General features: G+C 36.0%; 1 protein-coding gene across 1 annotated transcript in view; it reads left to right on the forward strand.

Moving 5' to 3' along the window:
• The window catches only part of LOC308176731 (uncharacterized protein), a 583,853-nt gene that overhangs the window by 451,242 nt on the left and 111,167 nt on the right, over positions 1–21,444 (forward strand). Inside the window, exons 22-28 of the mRNA XM_080552863.1 lie at positions 1,695–1,817; positions 2,906–3,030; positions 7,237–7,331; positions 10,757–10,915; positions 11,636–11,903; positions 16,729–16,760; positions 18,259–19,666. Of these exons, the coding sequence (XP_080408989.1) occupies positions 19,535–19,666 (132 nt within the window). The 5' untranslated portion in view covers positions 1,695–1,817; positions 2,906–3,030; positions 7,237–7,331; ... (2 more) ...; positions 16,729–16,760; positions 18,259–19,534. The remainder of the gene's footprint in view (positions 1–1,694; positions 1,818–2,905; positions 3,031–7,236; positions 7,332–10,756; positions 10,916–11,635; positions 11,904–16,728; positions 16,761–18,258; positions 19,667–21,444) is intronic.

Consider the following 21,444-nt stretch of genomic DNA (forward strand, 5'->3'; position numbering starts at 1 on the left):
CCAAGGAAGAATGCTGGTGTAATATCTTTTCAGTGTTTGTTGGTTTTATAAGCCCTCTAATAAATTACAAACTAATTTAATCATACTCCATAGTTATGTACTCTTGAAGAAATACGACTCCGGATTCAGACTGTATCATACTTAAAGTACAATGTGTATCACATACACACCCTATGCACATAAACACACATGCACCCTAGCAATAAATTAATGACCCTAAGGCTGTCAAGCAGTAATAAATAAAGAGTAGATGCTTATGACCAAGAATACATTTTATTAGAACCCAAGAAATGCTATTTGACTTTGGCAGAGGACATGTTAAATGGCAATTTTCTTTTTTGTTTGAAATAAACTTGTTTTGAATGTTTGTTATTATCACCAAAATTGACTAATTTGGGATTGACTTTTTTTTTTTTTATTATTGCATTTGATAAGAACAGTAAACCTAAATTTTAAGTCTTTATGATTCAAGATAATTCTGTTGTGCTTGGAGAATATTGTGGAGTGTTATGGTTCTTTCTATGGCTTTATTGTCTGAGAGCCCTTGTTTTGTGCCAGGCTACCAGTGGAGCATATGCTTATTAATATGATGCATTAAGCAAACTAGAGCAATGATCAAAACTGCTCTTTGTTTGTTTGAATTACAAGGATTGTAGATGAACATTCTTTTAATTTGCAACAGATGTGCTTACTCTTTTAGAATCATTAACAGGCAGTCTGCTGTAAAATACTTGATCAGTCAGATCTTTTTCTATAGCCATTTGTTTTCTCCAGTGTTAACAATATAACAAAATCATTATGGCATTCCTACAGTGTAGTTTTCTTTTCAGTCATTGGACTGCATACATTTTGAAAAATACATTGCTGAATTTTCATGTTGCTTTTAAAGAATGCTTTAAATGACTTAAGCCCCGAATTTGATTAGTTGGTATGATCTTTTTATATATGCAAAAATAGGCTCATAGCTAGAAAATAATTCCTGTGTATAGACTCCACACTTCCTTTTTTTGTAAACCACAGCCCCTATTTAAGCACATACCTTCAACACAAGAGACAACAAATCATAGTGTTACATGAATGAATTCCTACTAGCAGAAATTCACTGTGATTTTATGTATGTAAAAATGTTTGATCATCCTGTATTCATTTTCATTTTGAAAACCATGTTCTTGCAGGAGACTCTGTAAATGAGAAAAATTCTAAAATAATCAGCTTTATATCTTAAAACGTTCTCTCAAGTAGACTACCTTATTTACTTATTAACATAAACCTTAACATTTCTTTAAGGTCAAGAGGCATTTTGTGGACTTTGAGTTACACCTGAGCTGGAAGAAATTAAAGGGAAAAAAAAAAACTTTTACAGTGAAACTACTTTAACATTGGCCATCTTTTCCTCTAAGAAAGCAAGGCAAAATTCCATCATTCCAAGTGTTTTCAAACTGATTCATTAGAAGGACATGCTTTAATTAATTTTAAAAACGTATTCCTTATTTGCTTGGCTATTAAATCCTGGATATTCTGAAGTGTGTTGGAAAATGCCCACTTAAAGCTAAAATTAGTTTGAGTTACTCTTTGTGCTATCTGTGTTCTGTTTTACTGCCAGAATGGGGGAAAAAAAAAAAGAGGTAGAAGGTTAGGTAGGTGGAAGTTCTTATGAAAAGCACTAATTATTAACCCTGGTGGTATGTCAACAGGATGTTCGGCTGCTACTGAGAAGAATCGAATGTTTGGAAAGGACCTCAATCCACCTGCTGTCAGAAACTCTGCATTATCTGACAGCCTCCTGACTGATCCAAGCTGCGTTGTTCACGTGTCAGGTTGGTAATCGCTATGTAAGCACCTCAGCAGAGTGAAGTCAGTCTTCCTTCAAATATTTATTTAATTGTGCTGCATTCTGAGAGCTCCTTTTGTGTATGTTCTGCAGGCAGAGCTCTGACTAGTGATCACCAGTGGGAGTAGAGGTCTTGACATGGCTTATTCTTTGAGCTTCTTGAAAGTGGCTGAGCGACCTTGAGTGTCCTACAAACGATAGCAAAGCACATGCTGACCTGTGCTTGTTTGCAAGGCCAGTCTGTTGGCAGCGCCATCAGAATGGCTCTTCTATGCATTCTGCACTGTGAACGGACATATCCTCTACGTACCCTACAGTTTGGATGTGCCTTCTGGACATAGAACTTAGTCCATGAACTTGGTCCATAGAACTTGGCATGCCACAGCATGTCAATTTTTTTTTTCAACAAAAGAAAGAATAAAACAAAGAGTTTTTATTTGGTCTTCATAGGTATAGCTCATTAGCTTACCTAATTACATGAAATCAGAATTAATTTTCTCTTACACTCTATAGCAAATATACCTAACTAATGCTATTCTTCTCTAACACAGTTTCCAATGTAAGTTGGAATTTGCTTTGCAAAATATGGGGTAACACATTTATATGTCATGTTAACATTCTTGAAGTTTGAGTTCAACTACTATTATTTTCAGTCTTAATGGTTTTAGTATTATTCCTTGGATTTTGATTTGTTCTTGTTAATGATTAGTTTTGATTTAATATAGTTGAAGTCCAGCACAGTCCAAGATGTAGAGGGCTATATGCAGTTATGTTATTGTTGATGTATTTAACAAGCCTGACCTAAATAAAATCTCCATCTCCCCTCTGTGAAATATCTTGAAATCCTTTTCATACCATGTAAATTTGGTTGACTGAAGAACACTTTAGACAAAGTTGTTTGCAGGCAATCTTAATTGTATTTTCCACAACATTGCATTATGTTTCATTTGGGGGCAGTAGGAAGAGATGGTACTAAAGTTATTCATACCTCGCTTCTTCCTTCAGACTGCTGTGCTCCTAGAAATTAAGTTTATAGATTTTTGTGTCTTTTTGTTGTTTTTCTACCGTTCACAGGAGTAAGAAAAAGGTTTCGGAAGAAGAACTGGAGGGCTGCTGGTGATAGAGCTGTGGCTGGAGCTACAGTCCCAGGAAGTTGCAGGGGAGATTCATCAGGAAAAGGTTTTCCTCATTCCAGAAAGGTCAGGATAGCTAAGTTGCCACAAAGCATCTACATGTGCTTTTACAGTAAACATGAGGATTTTATGATGATTTTAATCTATAAAATTGCCTAGGTTTCACTGACTCAGGAAAGAAGCAAGACAATCAGCATATTAAAGCCTTCTTTTGCTTTGTTAATTCCTATACATTCCTGATAACAGCATTTGTCACAGAAATTGGCAGCATTTCAACATTGACTTTCCAGCTCTTGACAAATACATTCATATTTAAAGTGTTCATTATATACAGCATTGGAAGTATTTTCTTTTTATTTGGGAATAAAGCAGGAAAGCATCCTGCCTTGCTTTTCTTGGCTTGGGACCACAAAGATGCTGTAAAAGCTACTCTGAGGATTGCTCTTTTTTTCCAATTTACATCAATGAGTATAATTGGAGAAAACAGGTTAAAGATAAATTTAGCATTCTCAAGAAAATGATTATGTTAAGCCTCTCTAGAAAATGTATTACTTTGTTTGCTCTCATTTTAGATGAATATAAGAGCATATTAAATACATTATTCATACACATTCTTAGTGCACATGAAATTTATGTTTCTCCATTACATTGCATTCTGCTTCATTTTTTTACCCCAAGAGTCTCTGCTATAAAGGTATACTTAATTTCTAACATCGGTAATTTCAGTTGGTGTGATAATCTATTGCATTGTATCATAAAATTTCTATGATCTCTGATGCTTATTAAATATGAACCTGAGTGAATGAAGAACAGCTCTCAGATGATATCGTTATCAAGGTACTTACCAGCTGTACTAATATAAAATGTAACATATTCATTGTGGAAAATGTCAAACAAATAACAGTGTACTGGAAAACTTTTTAACTATTTCTGATTGTTGTAAAGAACTATGACCAAGTGTAGGACCAATATATACAGTGGCATGAAAATGTTAGAAGGGTCAGTATTGCTTTTTTCTAAAGTGTCATATTATACCACCAAGCCTAAATGGTTCTTTCAAAAAGATATATTTCTCCCTATGAACCTTTCCATATGGAGTTAAAAAAATAAAAAAAAATTAAAAAAACTTTTGAAATTTGCCTTAAGAGAGCTGGTCAGACTCCTCTTTTTATGCCCATTGTTGTCAGAATTAAATTTTAATAAGAATTTCCTTTAGAATCCCAAATAATTCCAGTTAATTCCAGTGACAATTTAAGTAAGAAAGCATTTTTAAAATGTTGAAAAAATACTGAAAAATATAATGTCTCATTTAAGAAAAATATCTTTTTCTCTAAATACGTATTTTGCTTTAATTTGTAATTCTTTTGCTTTCGCTGCAAAATTGTAAAATTTTTTCATAGCAAACACAAAATGTATTTTTTAATTTAGAAAACTAGATTTAGGCACTTAAAATTGCACAGATTTTTTTTCAAAAACAATTAAAAACCCTAATATCTGGTGTCTATGATGCTATCAGCATTTGATATAAAGTGTTATATGAATGCATTTTCTCCACATATTGCATTTACATTGGATTGGTGTATACGTTAGGGTTGCATCAATTCTTTTTTCTAAACATCAGAACTCTCTGCAGAATGCAAAATCCTTTACTTTAACTAAACTTTTTCTTCAGTAGTCCCACAATTGTAGATTATTATTTTGATAGTATTTTTAATTTCATTCAGTTTCTCCACTTCATGGGTGTAATAATATGGTGAATAAGGCATTTGAGTGTGACCTTAATCCTGTTCGTGATTGAACTAGTCTGTCATTGGAAATGTCAGATTAATAAAACTCTCCCCTGCAATCACCATCCCTATTTACAGATTTTGTTTAAAGTATAAAGCCATTAATGAGTAAAACTTATTCAAATTAGTGTCAACAGTGTAAGTAACTTTCTAGATAGAAATCTGTGAGTAAATATACAAAATACAAATATCAGGAAATATTTTGATCTTGAACTTACATTTTAATTTGGGCACTTAGTGTCTCAGCTGTCAACATGATCTTGTTTCTCTGTGAGTACTGAGCTTGCTCAGCTCCTGCAGAAGCTTGAGATATCAGAATATACATAGAAGTGCTTACTTTTTATGATGAAAATATTGTCTCTTGGAGTCATATAGATGTTAATTATAGTTCACAATGTCATGGTTAACACATATTGCTGCTGTCATAACCTAGAAATTCTTCACAAGTACTGGGAAATAGGAAGGGAAAAGAGAAATGTGAATGCATTTGGTTTTTACCCACACTATTTGTGTATTTTTGTCATCTCCTGGTGGCAGTCTCCTGTGCATGAACAGTAGTTGTTGCCCTTCCAAGTGCAGCTGTGGTGGTGCCTGGCAATGCAGGAAGGCAATTCAGGGTGTTATGGGGATCTGTGTCTGCCCCACTTTCCTATGACTTTCTTATGACTGTGCTGTGGGCTCCAGAACAAGAAAAAGCCGATCTGCATAAAAGCAAGCCCTCGTTAAAATAGGGTGGGGAAGATTAAAAAAAAAAAAAAAATCTTGACCACATGTGCATGCATATTTGTTGAAATAGCTTTCTTTTGAGCTCATTCCAGAGGTTATGTTGTACACATTTTTTCAACTGGATATCATTCATGAAAAAATATGTCCTCAATTAGTGGTGGTGCAGCGTCTGCTTGTTTTCAGAACAAAAATATTCTCTCTGTTTATACCATAGCTCCCTCAGTGCTGCAGCCCAGTAACACCTACATGCCCCAGCTGAGATCACAGTCCCTTTGTGCTAAACAATGTAAAACCTCTCAGTTTAAAAAAAAAATAAAAATTAAAATCGCAAGTTACTAAAGATTTACAAACAAGATCCTCAGGACAGGCATAAAAAGTCAGAAGGGCATGAAATCATTTTCCAGATGTCACCTGCAGGGGTAGGACAGCTGTATCAGAGCTCCAGCCCCTTTCTCCCCATGCCAGCCAAGCAGCTTCTAGACCGCCCTGCCGCTTGAGTGTTTCCCTCTGAACAGTAATTGGAAATTGAGAGAACTGTATGCATATATAAAGAGTCAGATTGTACAAGGGGTTATGAGACAGGTTTCTTTCTTTGTTTTAATATCAGATTATAGAAACTAAAAAAGTCAGGGAAAAGAATTTGAGGGGAAATGAATGAAAATAGCAGGAGATCAGAAAAAGAAACTGTTGGACAAGCAAGATACAGTGGAAGGAAATGAAAACAGGCCTGGAAAATAGCTGTACAGTCAGCCCAGTTTCCAGTGCTCATGGGGGAGTTGAGATTAAAATGCCTAAAACAGAAACAGAATTTTCAGTTTATGATATAGAAAACCACAGGCTGGAGCAATCAGACCGGAACGCATCTTTTGTAAGTTAAATTCAAGGCATAGCTCCAGAGCATTCCAGGATAGCCTGTAGATTTCTATAACAGTAACAGATTTTTAATAGCTCTTTTGTCATGAGGGATTGAAGGAATAGGGTTGCAACCAAATCCTTTTTTAAAAGATTCTTAGCAAGCCAGGAAAAGAGTCTTAGAAGGCTTAACTCCTTGGTAGTTCAGATGCTACGATAGATAAATAGAGGATGAGCTCACCAAGAATCTAGACATACAGAGCATATGCTAATAAAATCTATCAGGAAATTCTGCCAAATGTAATTTGGGTGTATTAGAAAGACTACTGAAATTGTAGAACAATGCCAAGCATAAGGGTTCTTACCGGCCAAAGACTGCGTGTGGGAGGAGGCATTCATCATTGTTGCTCAACTGACCAATGAGAAGGTTGAAAATTGTGGTCAAAAGCTGTCTAAAATGTTTAGATATATAACATAAAACACAATTCTGCATGCCTGAAACATGTACAATAAATAAATAAATAAATACAAGAAATATAACAGCCTGTAAAGCTGTATAATATAACTTAACACAGATGGTAAAAATCATCTTAAGACAGAAAGAATTTTTAATGTCTCTGTGTTTGCACTTGAGACTAACTGTGAAAAGCCTGAATCTCAAAGAGCTAAGAAGTCTACCTGATGAGGTCTTTCTATACATCTCAAAATTAGACACAGAAATTAGACTACCATTAAAATCGTTATGAAGTACGTGCATCCCTAAAGCCCAACTTGGTCAAACCTTGATTTCTTTCTAACAATTCTTATGTTAAATGACACAGCCACCGCTTGCCAGGTATCAGCATGAGGAAATGACATTTATTTTTCTGTTGACATAATAAGGATTTGTTTGATCTCTTTTCTCCAGAGATATGACTAATAGACTTGCACATGAAGTCTTCAAAGAGATCACTCTTAAAATTAAAGGCAGGAGATCATAGGCCAAGCATTTTGAAAATCCAGGTGAGTGATTGTAGGTATCTGAGGGTAAAAGTAAAAAAGCATAGTCTCGGGTATTTATTCTCACAGCAGCTATGTCCTGCACTGAGAGTTTTTTTAGTTTTGTTTTCTGTAAGTCAGTGTTTTCTAATGTTGATCAACAAGTAGATTCCTGTTTTATCCTGTTTGAATTCAGTAAGGTCATAAGTAGGGTAAAATTAAGATGCCAGTACCTGTTTATCTTTTTAATGTGTTTAAAGTATCCATATGTAAAAAGCAAAACTCTCCTCTATGTACTGTCAATACATTTGGGTTAATATATTCACGTCTTAACTTGTAGCCAGATCGGCTGTTTTAAATGATTAAATGTTAAATCTGATATTTACTCTTGGACTGTGCAAAAGTCAAAGGGAACAATTTGTCAGCTCATTCCTATTTTGCTTCTGAAGCCAGTTAACTAATCAGTCTAACAGAACAAGAAGTAAGATAAATGGAGGCCATTCTGTTATGTAGAAAAGTGTACATGAAGATAAATTTTTCACATTTTGCTTCATTTCATCTGCAGTTATCACTGTCATAATTGCTTCTGAACACTCAAGGTGCTCTTCGTATTGCTTCTATGATATAAATGGTTTAAGCTATTTTGGTAGTCTAGTAGCTTGCACCACTAAAATTGTCTTTATTCTTTATTTCTGTATTGTATTTTAGTAAAAAAAAATCCTCAGCCTTTTTACAGCAAAATGAATTTCCTAAACAAACAATAAAGGGTCAAGAGATGCAAACTAACAGCTTCTGCTGCAAACAAGCTGGCATAAAAGAAATCCTGGGCAAATAAAATCTTGCTACCATTGGTAATATAGTTCCCATTACTTTGTATCAAATAATAATAGTATTTAAAAGTGATAATCTAGGTTCAAACAGCTTGCAGTAATTTCTTTTCCTGCCATGGTTTCTGTTGATATAAGGAGTAACAGTCATCCCCTTTGCCTCATCTAAAATGTGCAAGAGGGCTGCCATCATTTCTGGTTTGTGAAAGTAATCAGGTGTTTCTCATTGCAACTTCATGAACTAAATTATTATATGAAAAACCCTCAAAACTATAAACTACTGTATTAAGAATATGAAGAATATGTCCCATTATTTTTAAAATGGAGTAAAGAAAAGTCAGCGCAAAATAGAATCTTGACTGTTTTCATATTGTTGCATCATAGTGCATGTCTTTATTGAGAACTCTTTAAAGCCAAAGGAAAATGCCAGGATTTTAAAAAGTCTTCCTCTCTGTTAACACAGTGTTTTGTTCTGACTGAATTAATTATAATGGCGTAGTTAACCACATATGTAGAATTCTCATCAGGGTTTGTAATCTAATTCTATACAGTGAGATTTTATGATGGATAAGCAACTGAACAAATAAGAAGACCCAAGGTAGCTGTATTAAAAATGCTGTAAAAGGTGTATTAGTTTTCTCAGCTAGATTTCCACAGTGGCAGACTGAGAGATTCTTAAATAGACACATTCATTTTGGCACCCTGTGCACTTTAAAAGGAATCTGATTATTAAAAAAAAAAAAAAAATCCAATTTATGCCAAAGTAGTACAGGAGTGGGACTGGATTTCTTTCTTTAACAATTCGTCAGAAATTTATTGCATTGAATTTTCAGCTAGTCCAGCTGCTGTAGAAGACATGTAGCTAAACAATAAGCTCAGAAAGGTAAATGCATATATGATGTTCTTAAAATACTACTGCAAACTGGGTTTAGTTCAGAATTTCCAAACCCACATCATTTTAGGTTTTTAAGGCCCTGCATACCTTTTTAAAAATCCCTATGAGTTTAAACCAATATATTCTACTGGAAGTAGAGTTCATGCTAATAGCCAAAAATGTGTCGGTCATCAAATACTTTTATAGCCACGTAATGGATTTCATTAATCATTTATTTTAAATATAAGATTTTTTTCTTAAATAAAAAATTAAATTCAATTACCAGGAGTTTCATTCCTTCTTTCATACAATGAATTTCAGCTTTCTCTCAAGTGTTATCTTTTTCCAGTTCCAACGTGGATTCTGCCATTGCATCCTTTCTACTCATATAGTTACAATATCCAGTCAAGTCATAAAAGTATTCTTCTGGAAATTTTGACATGATAGGGAGAGTAGTTTTCATGGAAAATATCTCGTGATTTACAGTTGTTGCTCCTGGGCATTCACATTCTCCACTACATTACTGCAAGTATCTCCACAGATGTCTGATAGAAGGTCATTATTGATGAAGTATTCATGGAGTCCAGATACCAGAAACTGGTCTAGTGAATTGTCATTTGTTGCCCAAGTTTGATAAACATGATAATGTATGTGAATGCAGAGACTGAGCTAACTTTTCCATACCACAGTGCTTTGTCCACGAAAAGAACTGTTACAGTAATTATGGTATATACGTATGTAATACTTATAAGAAAATGAAAAAATACATTTAAAAAGAAAAAAGAAAAAAAAAAAGGGAATTTACTTTATTTAGAAGTAGCAAGGTGCAGGCCAATACGGCCTGCTTTTCATTTCCCAGGAAATGTGTTCCTTTTCAAGTAAGTTATATTTTTCTTTTGTGTCCTTTAGCCTACCCCAAGTGGCTTGCAGTATTTATCAACTTTAATCAATATGACTGACAGGAAACCTGATAATAGAGAATAGCTGTCTCCACTGGTGGGGCAAAATCTTTTGAAATGTCAGTAGTGAATACACTGTATTTACATTTCTTTGGGACTTTCACTCTTAAAAGATTTTCATCTTTTACACCAGAGGGATGAAAGTAAAGGTTATTTAACTATACATCAGAAATTTTATCTTATGACAGTGTGACAAAATATTCCTGCTTTCAGAAGTGCAGAATGCATGCCTCTCATCTCTGGTGCTGTTTCAGTGGTGCAGCAAGTTCATAGCTACAATTTGTCCTCTAATATCCTGAGCTGTTCATCATCCAATTAATGCCAGTCCTGGAACTTTTTTTTTTTTTTGAAAAACATTTGGTTTTGGCCAGCATATTAGTTTCTTTACAGTGGTTTATAGTATATTAAACAATTAAAATTAATAGTAAATCACTTCTAGATTGGCAGAAGAGACACTGCTGGGGAAGAAACATGGCTTTGGCCATTTTGCAGGGCTCTCTGCAAGAGGCTAGGTTGTCTGGTTGTGCTGGATCACATGGAGAAGCTCACATGGAGACATGCTTGGGAGCAAGAATATATTGCAACCTAGCAGACCCTATTTGGTTTCAGTCTGTGAAGTTTAAAGTTTCAGGGAACTGCAGGAATCAGTGAATTCTCATTAGGTCGATAGCTATCACAGTCAAACAACTTGCACTGTGGTTCCTCTCCTTTGTGTCTTCTGCTCTGAGTGTGAGGGTGCTAAGCTTAGGGTTCATGGTTCAGCTAATTGTTGCAGCCGCTCTTTTCTAGGAATCTCCTTATCCTGTGCACTGCCCCAAGGCAGAGCTCTGGATGCACCTAATTTTATGCTTGACAGCACGTTGTACAACTGCTTGGACTGGGAAAGCTGAACTGCCAAATGCAAGAACTTCTGGTTTCATCATGTTAAAGAACTGAGAAGAGTACCAAGTGAGTGTTCACAAAATAAGATCATGTTCTGTTATTTTGTACCTACATACATTTTCTTTGAATTAAGCCTCCTGTCAGACATTAAGAAATGCCAGATTCACAACTGTAATTGCACTAGCAAGGTTTTAAAAAAAGAAGAGCCTTCATAAAGAAAAACTGGAACCAAGAAGAATAGCTGGAAGTAGATGGTTTCTCAGTGAGGGATTTCCTAATCTCTGTAGAAGTCCTGTTTGACAACTCTGTTATCATATAGAGCTGATTCCTTGTAGAATCATGTCATAATTCAGAAGCTGTTTTCACTTTAAACTACAAAATATAGCTCTTGTTCCTTGTGGCTACATTTTTTTATGGTATCAGATAGTGAAACTAAAAATTATTTTGGAAAAAAACTGTTAAAAGATTTCAAAAAAAAATGAAAATTTACATTTTGATGTTGAAAATGCCCTTTAGAAAATAAAAAGTTGAGAATTTTCCACAATATTTCTCAAACAGAAAGTTCATTTTTTGACTTGCTTTGAGCTTCAAACTCGGTAACTTTTTTTTTTTTTAATAAAGAAAAATCACATTAAATTTAACAGGAGAAGAATTAAGCTGCAGAGATTCCATCAAGGCAAACCCACTTTTATGAACATGGAACAGCTAAAAGAAACACCACAGCATACTTACATCTCAGCAGTAATATATTTAGTTTTTCCCCTTTTCCTCTATCCAATATATTAGCTTCAGATGGATGTCCTATGCCCAGTACTATGCCCAGAAGTGAAGTTTCCAAGGCTGACACATTCATTCTGCTGCCAATCTGATCAGTGCCTGAAGAGGGCTGGCACAGGATACCTGAAGCATCCTTCAGGCGCTGCTGGGAATGTTCCACCAGGGGCACGAGGTGGTTGAGAGCTGGCCGTGGGTGCAGGGGACTTGCATGGAGGGACCCCCAGTCATCTGGTGAATGATGGCTACTGTGAGAGCTCAGGCTGCAGTGGAGACCAAGGTAAGGAATACACTTTCATCAAAAGCATTTCTCCAGGTTTGTTGTGACACATGCCTCTGTGACTCTTTAGTATCACCAGTCTGTCTCTAACTTATATACCCTAATACCTTCACTTTCTTTAAGATAAACTGCATCACTTCAGCAGTTATGTGAAAAGCCCCCCACCTCCAGGTTCTGCTCTGCCTCTTAAAATTGATTGAGCTGCTTATAGAGAGAAACCAGGCCCTTGCACATGAAGTAATAAGAGATGATTCATTAGGGAAATTAAATGAACGTGGATTTGCAGCTTGGCAAGAAAAGGCTGTGGCCCCCTCAGCTGCTCTGCGTGAAGCAATCTGGAGTCTTGTGGTGGAGCAGAATTGCTGCCCAGGTTCTGTAAACCAGCAACAAGATTTAACTTCTCCAGAGCTGCTGCATAAAGCCAGCTCTATTCTGTTTAGTCTTCACCAGCACTTCTGTTTTCCACCTCAGCATTCACATTGTTCAAAAGAAAAAAAAAATGCACATAAGGATGTAATTTTCAAGAATCTTTTTATTATTAAGCAGGCTATGCACTGACAGCATTTAAACTAGAGCATTCAGGCATGCTGGGATCATTGCATTTTCATGTGTCACTCATACCTCTGAAAGCTCCCACCATCTAGAAGTACCAGTACTCCAAAATAAGCTCCTAGATGACCTCCACACGATAAAAGGCAGAAGGGGGCTGTTACTATAATATAGAGAACTGGAAGCAAGGAGGCAGGCTCTTGCTGATACCTACATGAATGTGTAACCTGTGCTGCTGCTGAATCATGTTTTACTGATAACCCAGGGATTAGACACATGACAATCCAGTAAATAGGGAATGCTGCCAAGTTGCTAGAGTGAGTTATCTAACTGAAGTTGTATGCACTTTCTCATCGTACAGTCAGAACTGCTCATGTTTGCAGCCCTGATACCTTTCTTTTAGTCCTGCACCCTGTATAAGTGCACGCAGCATGGATTTATATGTAATAGCTTTTAAGATATCCTTTATTTAATTGTGACAGAGAAAATGGCATATCTGGAGTTGTTTGCAATGTGAAAGTAATGGACCTAGTGAAGACCCGGGTAGCAGGAGTCAAAGGCAGTGGCTATCCCCTTGCTCCAGCCTGGCAGGGAAGAGGCATGTCTGCCATGCACCGAGCAGGGCAGTAGCAAGCCATCTCAGGCTTCCCTGCTGTGCTCAAAAGAAAGTGATGGCTGTGCTTTCTGGTGTGGACAACATCCCTCTGCAGTGCTGCCAGTGCATGGTGGGGACACAGCTGGGTCTGTGTGTCATTTATGCATCACACTGGTACTCACCAGGACTAACAAACTGGGGGTAAACTCCCCTTAGAACCAAACTTTGGTGTCAAGAATAATCCTTATTAGAGTGCTCCTCCATTTTGCTTGTCTGACGTGCAGGTTCACAGGAAAGCTCATAAATAAGCCAGCACGTGTTGACTGATTGGAAGTTTCTGTGCTGAAAAGGCTGTGTGGCCCGATGCATGGTTTGTTCTTACAAACAGCCTGTGCAAATTATAGGAAATCTCTAAGGCCTGGATGTTTCCAGATTATGAGTAGTACAGGGATCTCTCACAAGGAATCTGACACACACACACAAAATGGAGAAGGAAGAAAATTGGCTGGTGAGGTAACTGAGCCCATAGGAAGACATCCCATGGCAGCAGAGTGCTGCTTATTGGAGATTGTGACTATCTAGACACTCAGCAGAGTACACCAAATGGAAGAAGTAAGGCTTAAAAATTCTTTGTGGAAACTACATGTCTGATCCTTTACGGGTATCAGCTCACAGAGAAAGGCATATTATTGCATTCAGTGCTAACTCCCACATTAGAAGGCAGAATTAAGAACATTGATACAGAGAAGAGACTATTCTGATCTGAATAATAAAAATATCAAGTTAGTTTGAAACAAGTGTTTTGATGTATTTTGAGAGGTGCACTGGAAATATATTTACATAACATAGAATGCATATTTGGAAGTACCAGAGAAATTCACAAAGATTGTGCTGAAACATGTCACAGTGAGGCAAATGACAGTATCTTTTCACCAACTCACTACGTATCACCTAGGAGAGAATGTTTTATTTAAGTAGCAGCAAGCCAGGGGATGCTGATGACCGAAAAAATGAAAATAAAAAAGTACTGAGGAAGCAGGAGACAAAAAAAAAATGTTAACAAATGCGCTTGAAGGATGAAGATTACAAAGACTGTGCTTCTGCATGATATGTTAACCATGTCTACTTCGCAAAAAGAATCCTCTGAACTCTTCTCCCAGGAGGTTAAGTGATGTGCCCAGGCCAAAAGGCACCCCACGTATGGCTTAAGATGCTGCTCTCTGTGACTGCTGGCTTCCGTCTTTCTCCTGGAGAATGACCATACATATTCATATGATGAAAGAGAGAGCAATCTGGTGCTTATTTTAAAATAGATTTTAGAAGTGTTTGGTCTGCAAATACAGCAAGCACTCTCTTACAGAAAGGCATATGAGGTCCCTAGGAAGTATTTTTGATTGAAGGAGCAAATCTTATAAATAAAAAAATAGTTCAGTAAGGAGTTAAAAGGAATGTCAGAAAGCACAGCATTAGGGCCAGTTTTGTTTACTTTATAATTTACTGACCTAAATTTGCCAATGACATAGAAATGGAAAAGGAGGATAAAGTAAATACAGAGGAACAGAGCAAATAAATTCAAAATGATCTGGATAGATTCAGCTTAGAGGCTGGATAAGTAGCTTATTCAGCTCAGTTGTACAGAAGTGTGAAGTAATAAGATTAAGAACTAAAAATAATCAAAGAGGATAGAGCCAAAGAGAAAATACAACAAACACCGCAATCCCAGAAGCAGAGCAGAGGAAGTCCTTTTCCTTGTTTGTGAGGGAGAAGCCGCGCCTTGGGGCCATGCAGCCCCATGCAGCAGGAACACCTGCAGCGCCGCATGCCGCAGGGCTGGTGGCTGGGGAGCAGCGGGTCCACGGGCAGGGCTGGGCTCGGGAGGGGAAGCAAGTGGACAGGGAACAGATTTCTTCCATTTCTTCCATTTGGTTGCTTCATACGTATGTGGCAATAATACCGGTTGGTGGGCTGGGGCTCACCGGGAGGCACACGTGGAACAGCTCTGGCAGTTCCTGCCTCAGATTGCTTTCTGTTGTTGTAGTGGTTTTATTCTCTTTCAGTTCAAATTTCTGGTGTGTTTTTTATCTCCGTTCTGTATTTTGGTGCCCAGAGCACTATAGTCAGTGTAGTCCCAGCCAAAGCTTACGAGCTTGGTATTAACCAGATTTGTGGTAATTGTCCATGTTGCCTTAGAAAATAATAATAATAATAACAATAATAAAGAATCTTATTATTAAAATTAAAACTTGAGGAGAACAATGCTGAACAAATTTATTTTTAAATTCAGATGACTTTATCATCATATGGTTAGGAACTTGAAACAATAAAACTATAAATAGTTTCTATTCAAGGACAGCACAATGTTAGACATCTTTTCCTAAATCACAAATGATCCTTGACCAAATAATTAAGGACACCATTAGCGGCCTTCTTCTATTCAAAACTACTACTTTTTCTTTAGGAGAAATGGACTTTGAGACTTTTATTGTTTTGGAGAAATTATACCGAGTATTCTCTGTCTAAAGCAGCAAAACAACTCCATAATTGGATTTGTTCAGAGTAATGATAACAAGATTTAAAACACAGTTTCAACACAGGAAAACTTAGTGTAAAAAGACTATTCTGTGTTTTCAGCTGTCAACTAAAAGTATATTGAATTTTGCAGATCAAATTCAAATAAAAGTGTTGAGATTAAAAGTGATAAAGCGGCAACAGTGAGATCAGAATCCCTCCAAAAATTAGATTAAATCCTCCTCAGGACCATAAAAACCTTATTATCTTGACATGACTAGATCAATCATTGCAAGACAATTATCTTAACAAGTTGCTCTGATACAGGAATTTCAGACTATATTTTTTCTTCTACTTGGTATGAAAATAGACAGTGCATGGTCCTGGCATTCCTGAGCAGAAACTGAGACAGACATCTCTTGGCTGTCCTGGTGACAAGCAAGCCATAAAGTCTATCTGTAAACATCAGTAAAGTCCTCCTTTAAGCAACAAAAGCTTACATTATATTGAACTGTGAAATTGAACAGCATTAAATCTTGTCATTATACAGTTTTTTTGTCATTATATAATTTATTGACTATAGTATCATCTTACTTAACACTGTTTTTACCTCCTCACTTCTTTAACTCCAAAGTTGTTCTTGTGACAAAAGTACTTTGTTGTGCTTCTGCTGTACCTGCTATCAGAAAGCTCCTGTGTCTTATCTGGAAGTTCATGCTCATATCGTACCTCTGAGGATGACCAGTACTGTACATGTAGAACTGAAGCATGATGTGAGATTGATCACAAAATAAATAGGGGGGTTCCCAAACTTTTCAGCCTTACTACTGGTAGAAGCAGGACATCAGACTGGCCAGGAATATCCATATTCAAAGAGTAAATGTACACTGCTGATCGAATAGATTTTTCAAGCTTATAAGGACCTAATTGTTCCCATTGTTAATTCGGAAATTAATTTGCTTACATAATTTTATTGTTTCTACTAGATTGTGAAGTGTATTTTCTCCACATTTCATTACTGTGCAATAGTTCTGTGAGCATCTGTTGCTCCTTTGGGGTGGCGTTGACCTGGCTTTGAATTAAAAAGTGGCTCGCTGCCCATAGGTTTAATTCCAAGGCAAATCAATGGGGTTCTGTGTTGAAGAAAGTGACAAACATGGGCTTTTGTTTCAGATCTCAAAATACCCTTGGTGCAATCTTAAAAGGTGAGTGCTTCAAATACTTTCCAAATAAAATCATTTGTATTTCGCACCTTCTGAAAGGGATATTAAATCAAGAGTTACATTTTTTTTCCTTTTTCTTTTTAAAAATTATTTCCTAGTGAATGCACTTCCAGTGGCAAGAGCATCTTAAAAATGATGTTATAGTATGGAACCAGTACAGACAATGTTTGTAAGTGCTTCTTATAATATTGAAGCTAATTATGAACAAAAGCTAAGTGAACAAAACTATTCCTTTGCACAATAAATTAGTTACCTACAGGTGAACACTAAGGCAAAGAAGCTATTTCATTATAGTTACAATATAATGCAAATGAAGACCAGGTAGTTTTCAATGAAAAAAAATTTCCAACAAATATTATATAATTTGGGATATTGTAATATATATTAAGATATTTTCATCTGAGAGACTTCATAATATGAAGTTACACATTCCTAAAAATTGGATTTTAGTACATTTGAACTACTTAACAATGGTGGTACAAGAAGCAATTCTGAAATAAATGGCTTCATAGACCCATGAAGGACAGCTGGTATCAGATAGCCTTACATAAATAATAAGTATAACATTCCATACTGGTTTAATTCCCACATGGTTTTTCAAGTTTTATTAACCCAGGCAACTCATAATAATTATGATAAACAGACATTGTCATCAGAAATCAGCAGAAATTTGATAAGATTAAGTACAATGCAATACATCTTCCTTGCTCATAGAGTCTGTATTATAAATTACTCCTAGGCTTCAGAATGAGCCACTGTATAATTGAGCAAACCAGATCAATTTTTAAGGCTGCTTATTTAAATGCAAAACAGACTTTTTGAGAATGGTAAACTTGATTAAAATCCCTCTTTAAGTGCAAATCACAAACAACAATATCTAATACTCACAGGCCATAAGCATCCTATTAATAATACAATTTATTGTTCAGATATAATCGTAAGGTCTTAACAACATGGCAGCTGTAATCTACTTTAAAAATTAGAAACGATGAACTCCACAGTCTTCTAATGTGGCTGAAATACACACAACGGCTGAGCAACTTGCATTTGGTTACTGAAATACATTGCAGCAGATTAAATAATCAGGCTTTGGGTGTATGTCACACATCATTTTCTCCACCTTTAGTGTTTTGTTCCATAAATTATACTTTTTCTGTTATTGCATAGATATTGAAACCAGATCCAGAAAGGACTGAACTGGAATTTAGCTATCTCAGCCCTGAATACTTTTAATATTGGTTTAAAGCAGGAGGGAGCGCAATACTCTCTTTTTTTTTTTTAAATTCCCTGGATAGGTACAGTTGTGCTTTTGCACAGCAAGAGCATTACAGACTTGAGAAGTGTGGACATATATAATTGGATATAAATAGGACAATGCTTTTCCCATACTGTAAACAACACTGAATTAAAAAGATAAAAATAAAAAAGCATCCACAATCTGTTTTCTTTTATCACTGTATCAAACCCCACCAAACACAAGTTTCTGCTCAGAAGACTTTCCACCAGATCCTGGGGGTGAAGGAAGAGACACCTGATCTTTGGAACAATCTTAAACGTCAGTGAGAAATAAGCACTGTAAGTGGAACATTTATTACTTGAATAACATCTGTTGCTGCAATGTTAATAATCCTTTTTATGACTGATAAACTGCTTATTAGTTCTATGGTTGTGTAGCTGAATTATGAAAGAATGAGCTTTGAGTTAAACATTTTAATGTAGTTTACATTTCTGCACATGTAAAATTAGGTTTGAGCGTTGACATGTTTTCAGTCAGAGTTCATTCAGTCTTCACAGCACAAAATAGGACTGTGTGTTTTAAATGTTTCTGTGGTGCTGGTGTCTGTTTTACCAAAAGCAAATGTATTTCGAGAAATAGTACGGAGCCCAACCCGCTGTGCTCTGTGACAGGCGTCCAGCAGCAGCAGCTCCCAGCTCTGCACCAGGCTGTTGCGGTGTGTGCCCGGCGCTGCTGCAGGGCTGGCTGCAGGCCGGCACACGCAGCTCCACTCCTTCCCTGCAAAGAAGGCTGACCCAGCTCTAGCAAAAATAGAAAAACAGCCGTTGGCTGTTCAGAGAAAGTGGATTGACAAATTCTGTCTGCAGCTCTGTTATGGGATTGCTAACCTTGCCTAGGGGATGGAACATGGTGAGGAATGGGTAATAATTTAGTAAATATTAGTAACTATTTAGCCTTGTGGTTAAATGATCTTAAATCATTGTACTTGAGCACACAAAACCTTTTCTTGTGTTCCGGAAACACAGCCTTTGACTTACATCCCCCTATTCCTCACTGTCTCTGGCATCTCCCCTTGCCACATGTCCTGTTTTACTCTGTGTAGCAATGGATGGCAATGGTGGCAATTGGTCATTTATTAGCTGACCTAAGTAAATTGTAGGTCAAACACTGCTGAAGAGGCAAGAGTCTACATTTTAAAACACAAGTCATTAAGCTCTCTGCTTCATATTTTGCTTCCATAGTCCATGTATTTTCAGACATTAAAGCTGATCACTGCAAAGAAATGTTGGGTAGCTCAGTTATTAATCGGTAAATCAATTCTATCCACATCACAATGTTGCTGCATCACCAGGAATCCTGTTGAGTATCTCCCTGAAAATGCATGTCTCTGAAAATGCTCTTAATGGCATGCTGATTCCTATCTTAGAGAAATGGGAATCGGAGAGTGCTATCATGCAGTAGCATTCCTCAGTAGCCTGTCATACGAGGCTATCTAATTGTCTGTGTTTTTCAAAGTGTGATGTGTCTGTATGTATGCATGTGCACATACAATACACACTATTTTCTGTGTTTTTTTCAATGTTCTTCAGAGTACGTGTTCACCCTGAAAGAAAGACTGCCATTTGAAAATGCTCTGAAGAATCATTTTGCTGTAAGTGTTTGCTGAATCAATGAATCATTTTGTTTTACAGTAGCACCTAAAACATGTTTGGCAACATCCAATAAATCCTGGTGTTTGCAGTCTAGAAATAAAAGGAGAGAAGCAGAATAAAATGTCACCTATATTTCAATGTTCTTAGGTTAGCTATAGTGGAAAGAAACTTAGAGGAACAGAAAGTAACCGATTTCATGCAGCTGGCTCAGTGTACCAAGAACTTACACAAAATTAAAAATAAAAAGAGGGGAGCTGGTAGCAGATCTGTTTTTGAAATTAGAAGAGGCAGATAATGTAAGTAGCAAGGTGAAAATTTATGAAAAGAGCTGAGGAAAGAACTGTAATTTTGGTTTTGATAAGGTAGAAAGGAGATATATAGCAGCTGGGGTGACACAGTCAGATAATGTGAAATTTAGCAACCATGTTTCTTCTATGAGACAAAGATAAATGCAAGTATGCTGGAAAGGGTAGAGAAAGTAAAATTAAAGCATTCAATATATGAGATCCCTGATGAAAGATTTTGGTTAGAAGTACATTAAAAGTAAATTTAATTTCATGCAGATCATAGGATTGCTTTCTAATTTAGAAAGTAACAGCATTGCATACTAGAGTGTATAGTCCACTTCTCTAAGCCTGTAAACTGTTATTAACAGAACAAGTAATAAAATATTTAGATTAGTGCCAGACAGGGATTACAATAGGAAACTTGAAACTAGGACTAATTTTGACAGTTAAGTGAAAGTTTATTCATCTTTTAGTGAACTTGAGTATGACTTCAGATTCCAATATGGTTGGTCTCATGCAAAGTTCAAGATGTAAACCAAAGTAAGTAATAATACCACTCAACACACTAATATGCAATGAAAGTTTGCATCAGGCCATGAAACCACAGAGAAAAGCAAAACCAGAAAATTCTTCCTTATATGCTTGCAGATAATTTCTAGTGTACGTGTGTTTTATACAACAAATACCTTATTCTGAATCTCACTAACATGATTATCTGTCATAGTTTATGTTAACCCAGACTTGCCAAGGAAGTTTTGGCCTTGGTCGCTTAGGATGTTACATTTTTGATTTTAACTTGTTTACTTTAAAAAGTCCTTTAAGCCACTCACAATATTCAAAATGTGAATATTAAAACATAATGTAAAGAAAAATTTCTTTCACTAGTTTAGTGAGAAATACTCAGTCCAAAAACTTGTTCTTAGCTTGTTCCAGAGCAAAAATAAATATATTTTTGCATTCTTTGATGAATCCTTTTTTGAAGGAAATGCAACATCAAAAGCTATTTGTAGGTAATATTCCCCATTAAGCTTCTTCTAAAGACAGAGACAAAAATTCAAAATTAATGCTGAGAAAAAATGTAAAGAAAGAATGAGATGTCAGATTTAATTTAGATTTTTACGCTATTCTTTGAATTGCAACTCTAATGTAATAGCTTGCATATGAATATACGGCATATATTTCATTCCTTTTGTAATCTTCCATTACAGAATGTAGTTAATTCAGTTATAAAATTCTCTAAGAATCACGTATACACATATTTAGTATTGGTTAAGTATATACTGAGTTTACATAGGTTTACAAATTACAGGTTTAAATACATTTTTTAGTATATGATTGATAAGTATTAGCTATTCCTTCTGATGATTTATAAGCATAATTTTAAAGAGAGCATTTGCCTAGTGCACAGTATATTAAATAACAGGTTATGTAAAGTAAATATTTAGGTTTACTAATTTGAAGCAGTGTGGTTTTGTTCCATATATTTTTAT

This window comes from Anser brachyrhynchus (assembly GCF_964034855.1).
Source record: "Anser brachyrhynchus genome assembly, chromosome: 12".
Lineage (NCBI taxonomy): Eukaryota > Metazoa > Chordata > Aves > Anseriformes > Anatidae > Anser > Anser brachyrhynchus.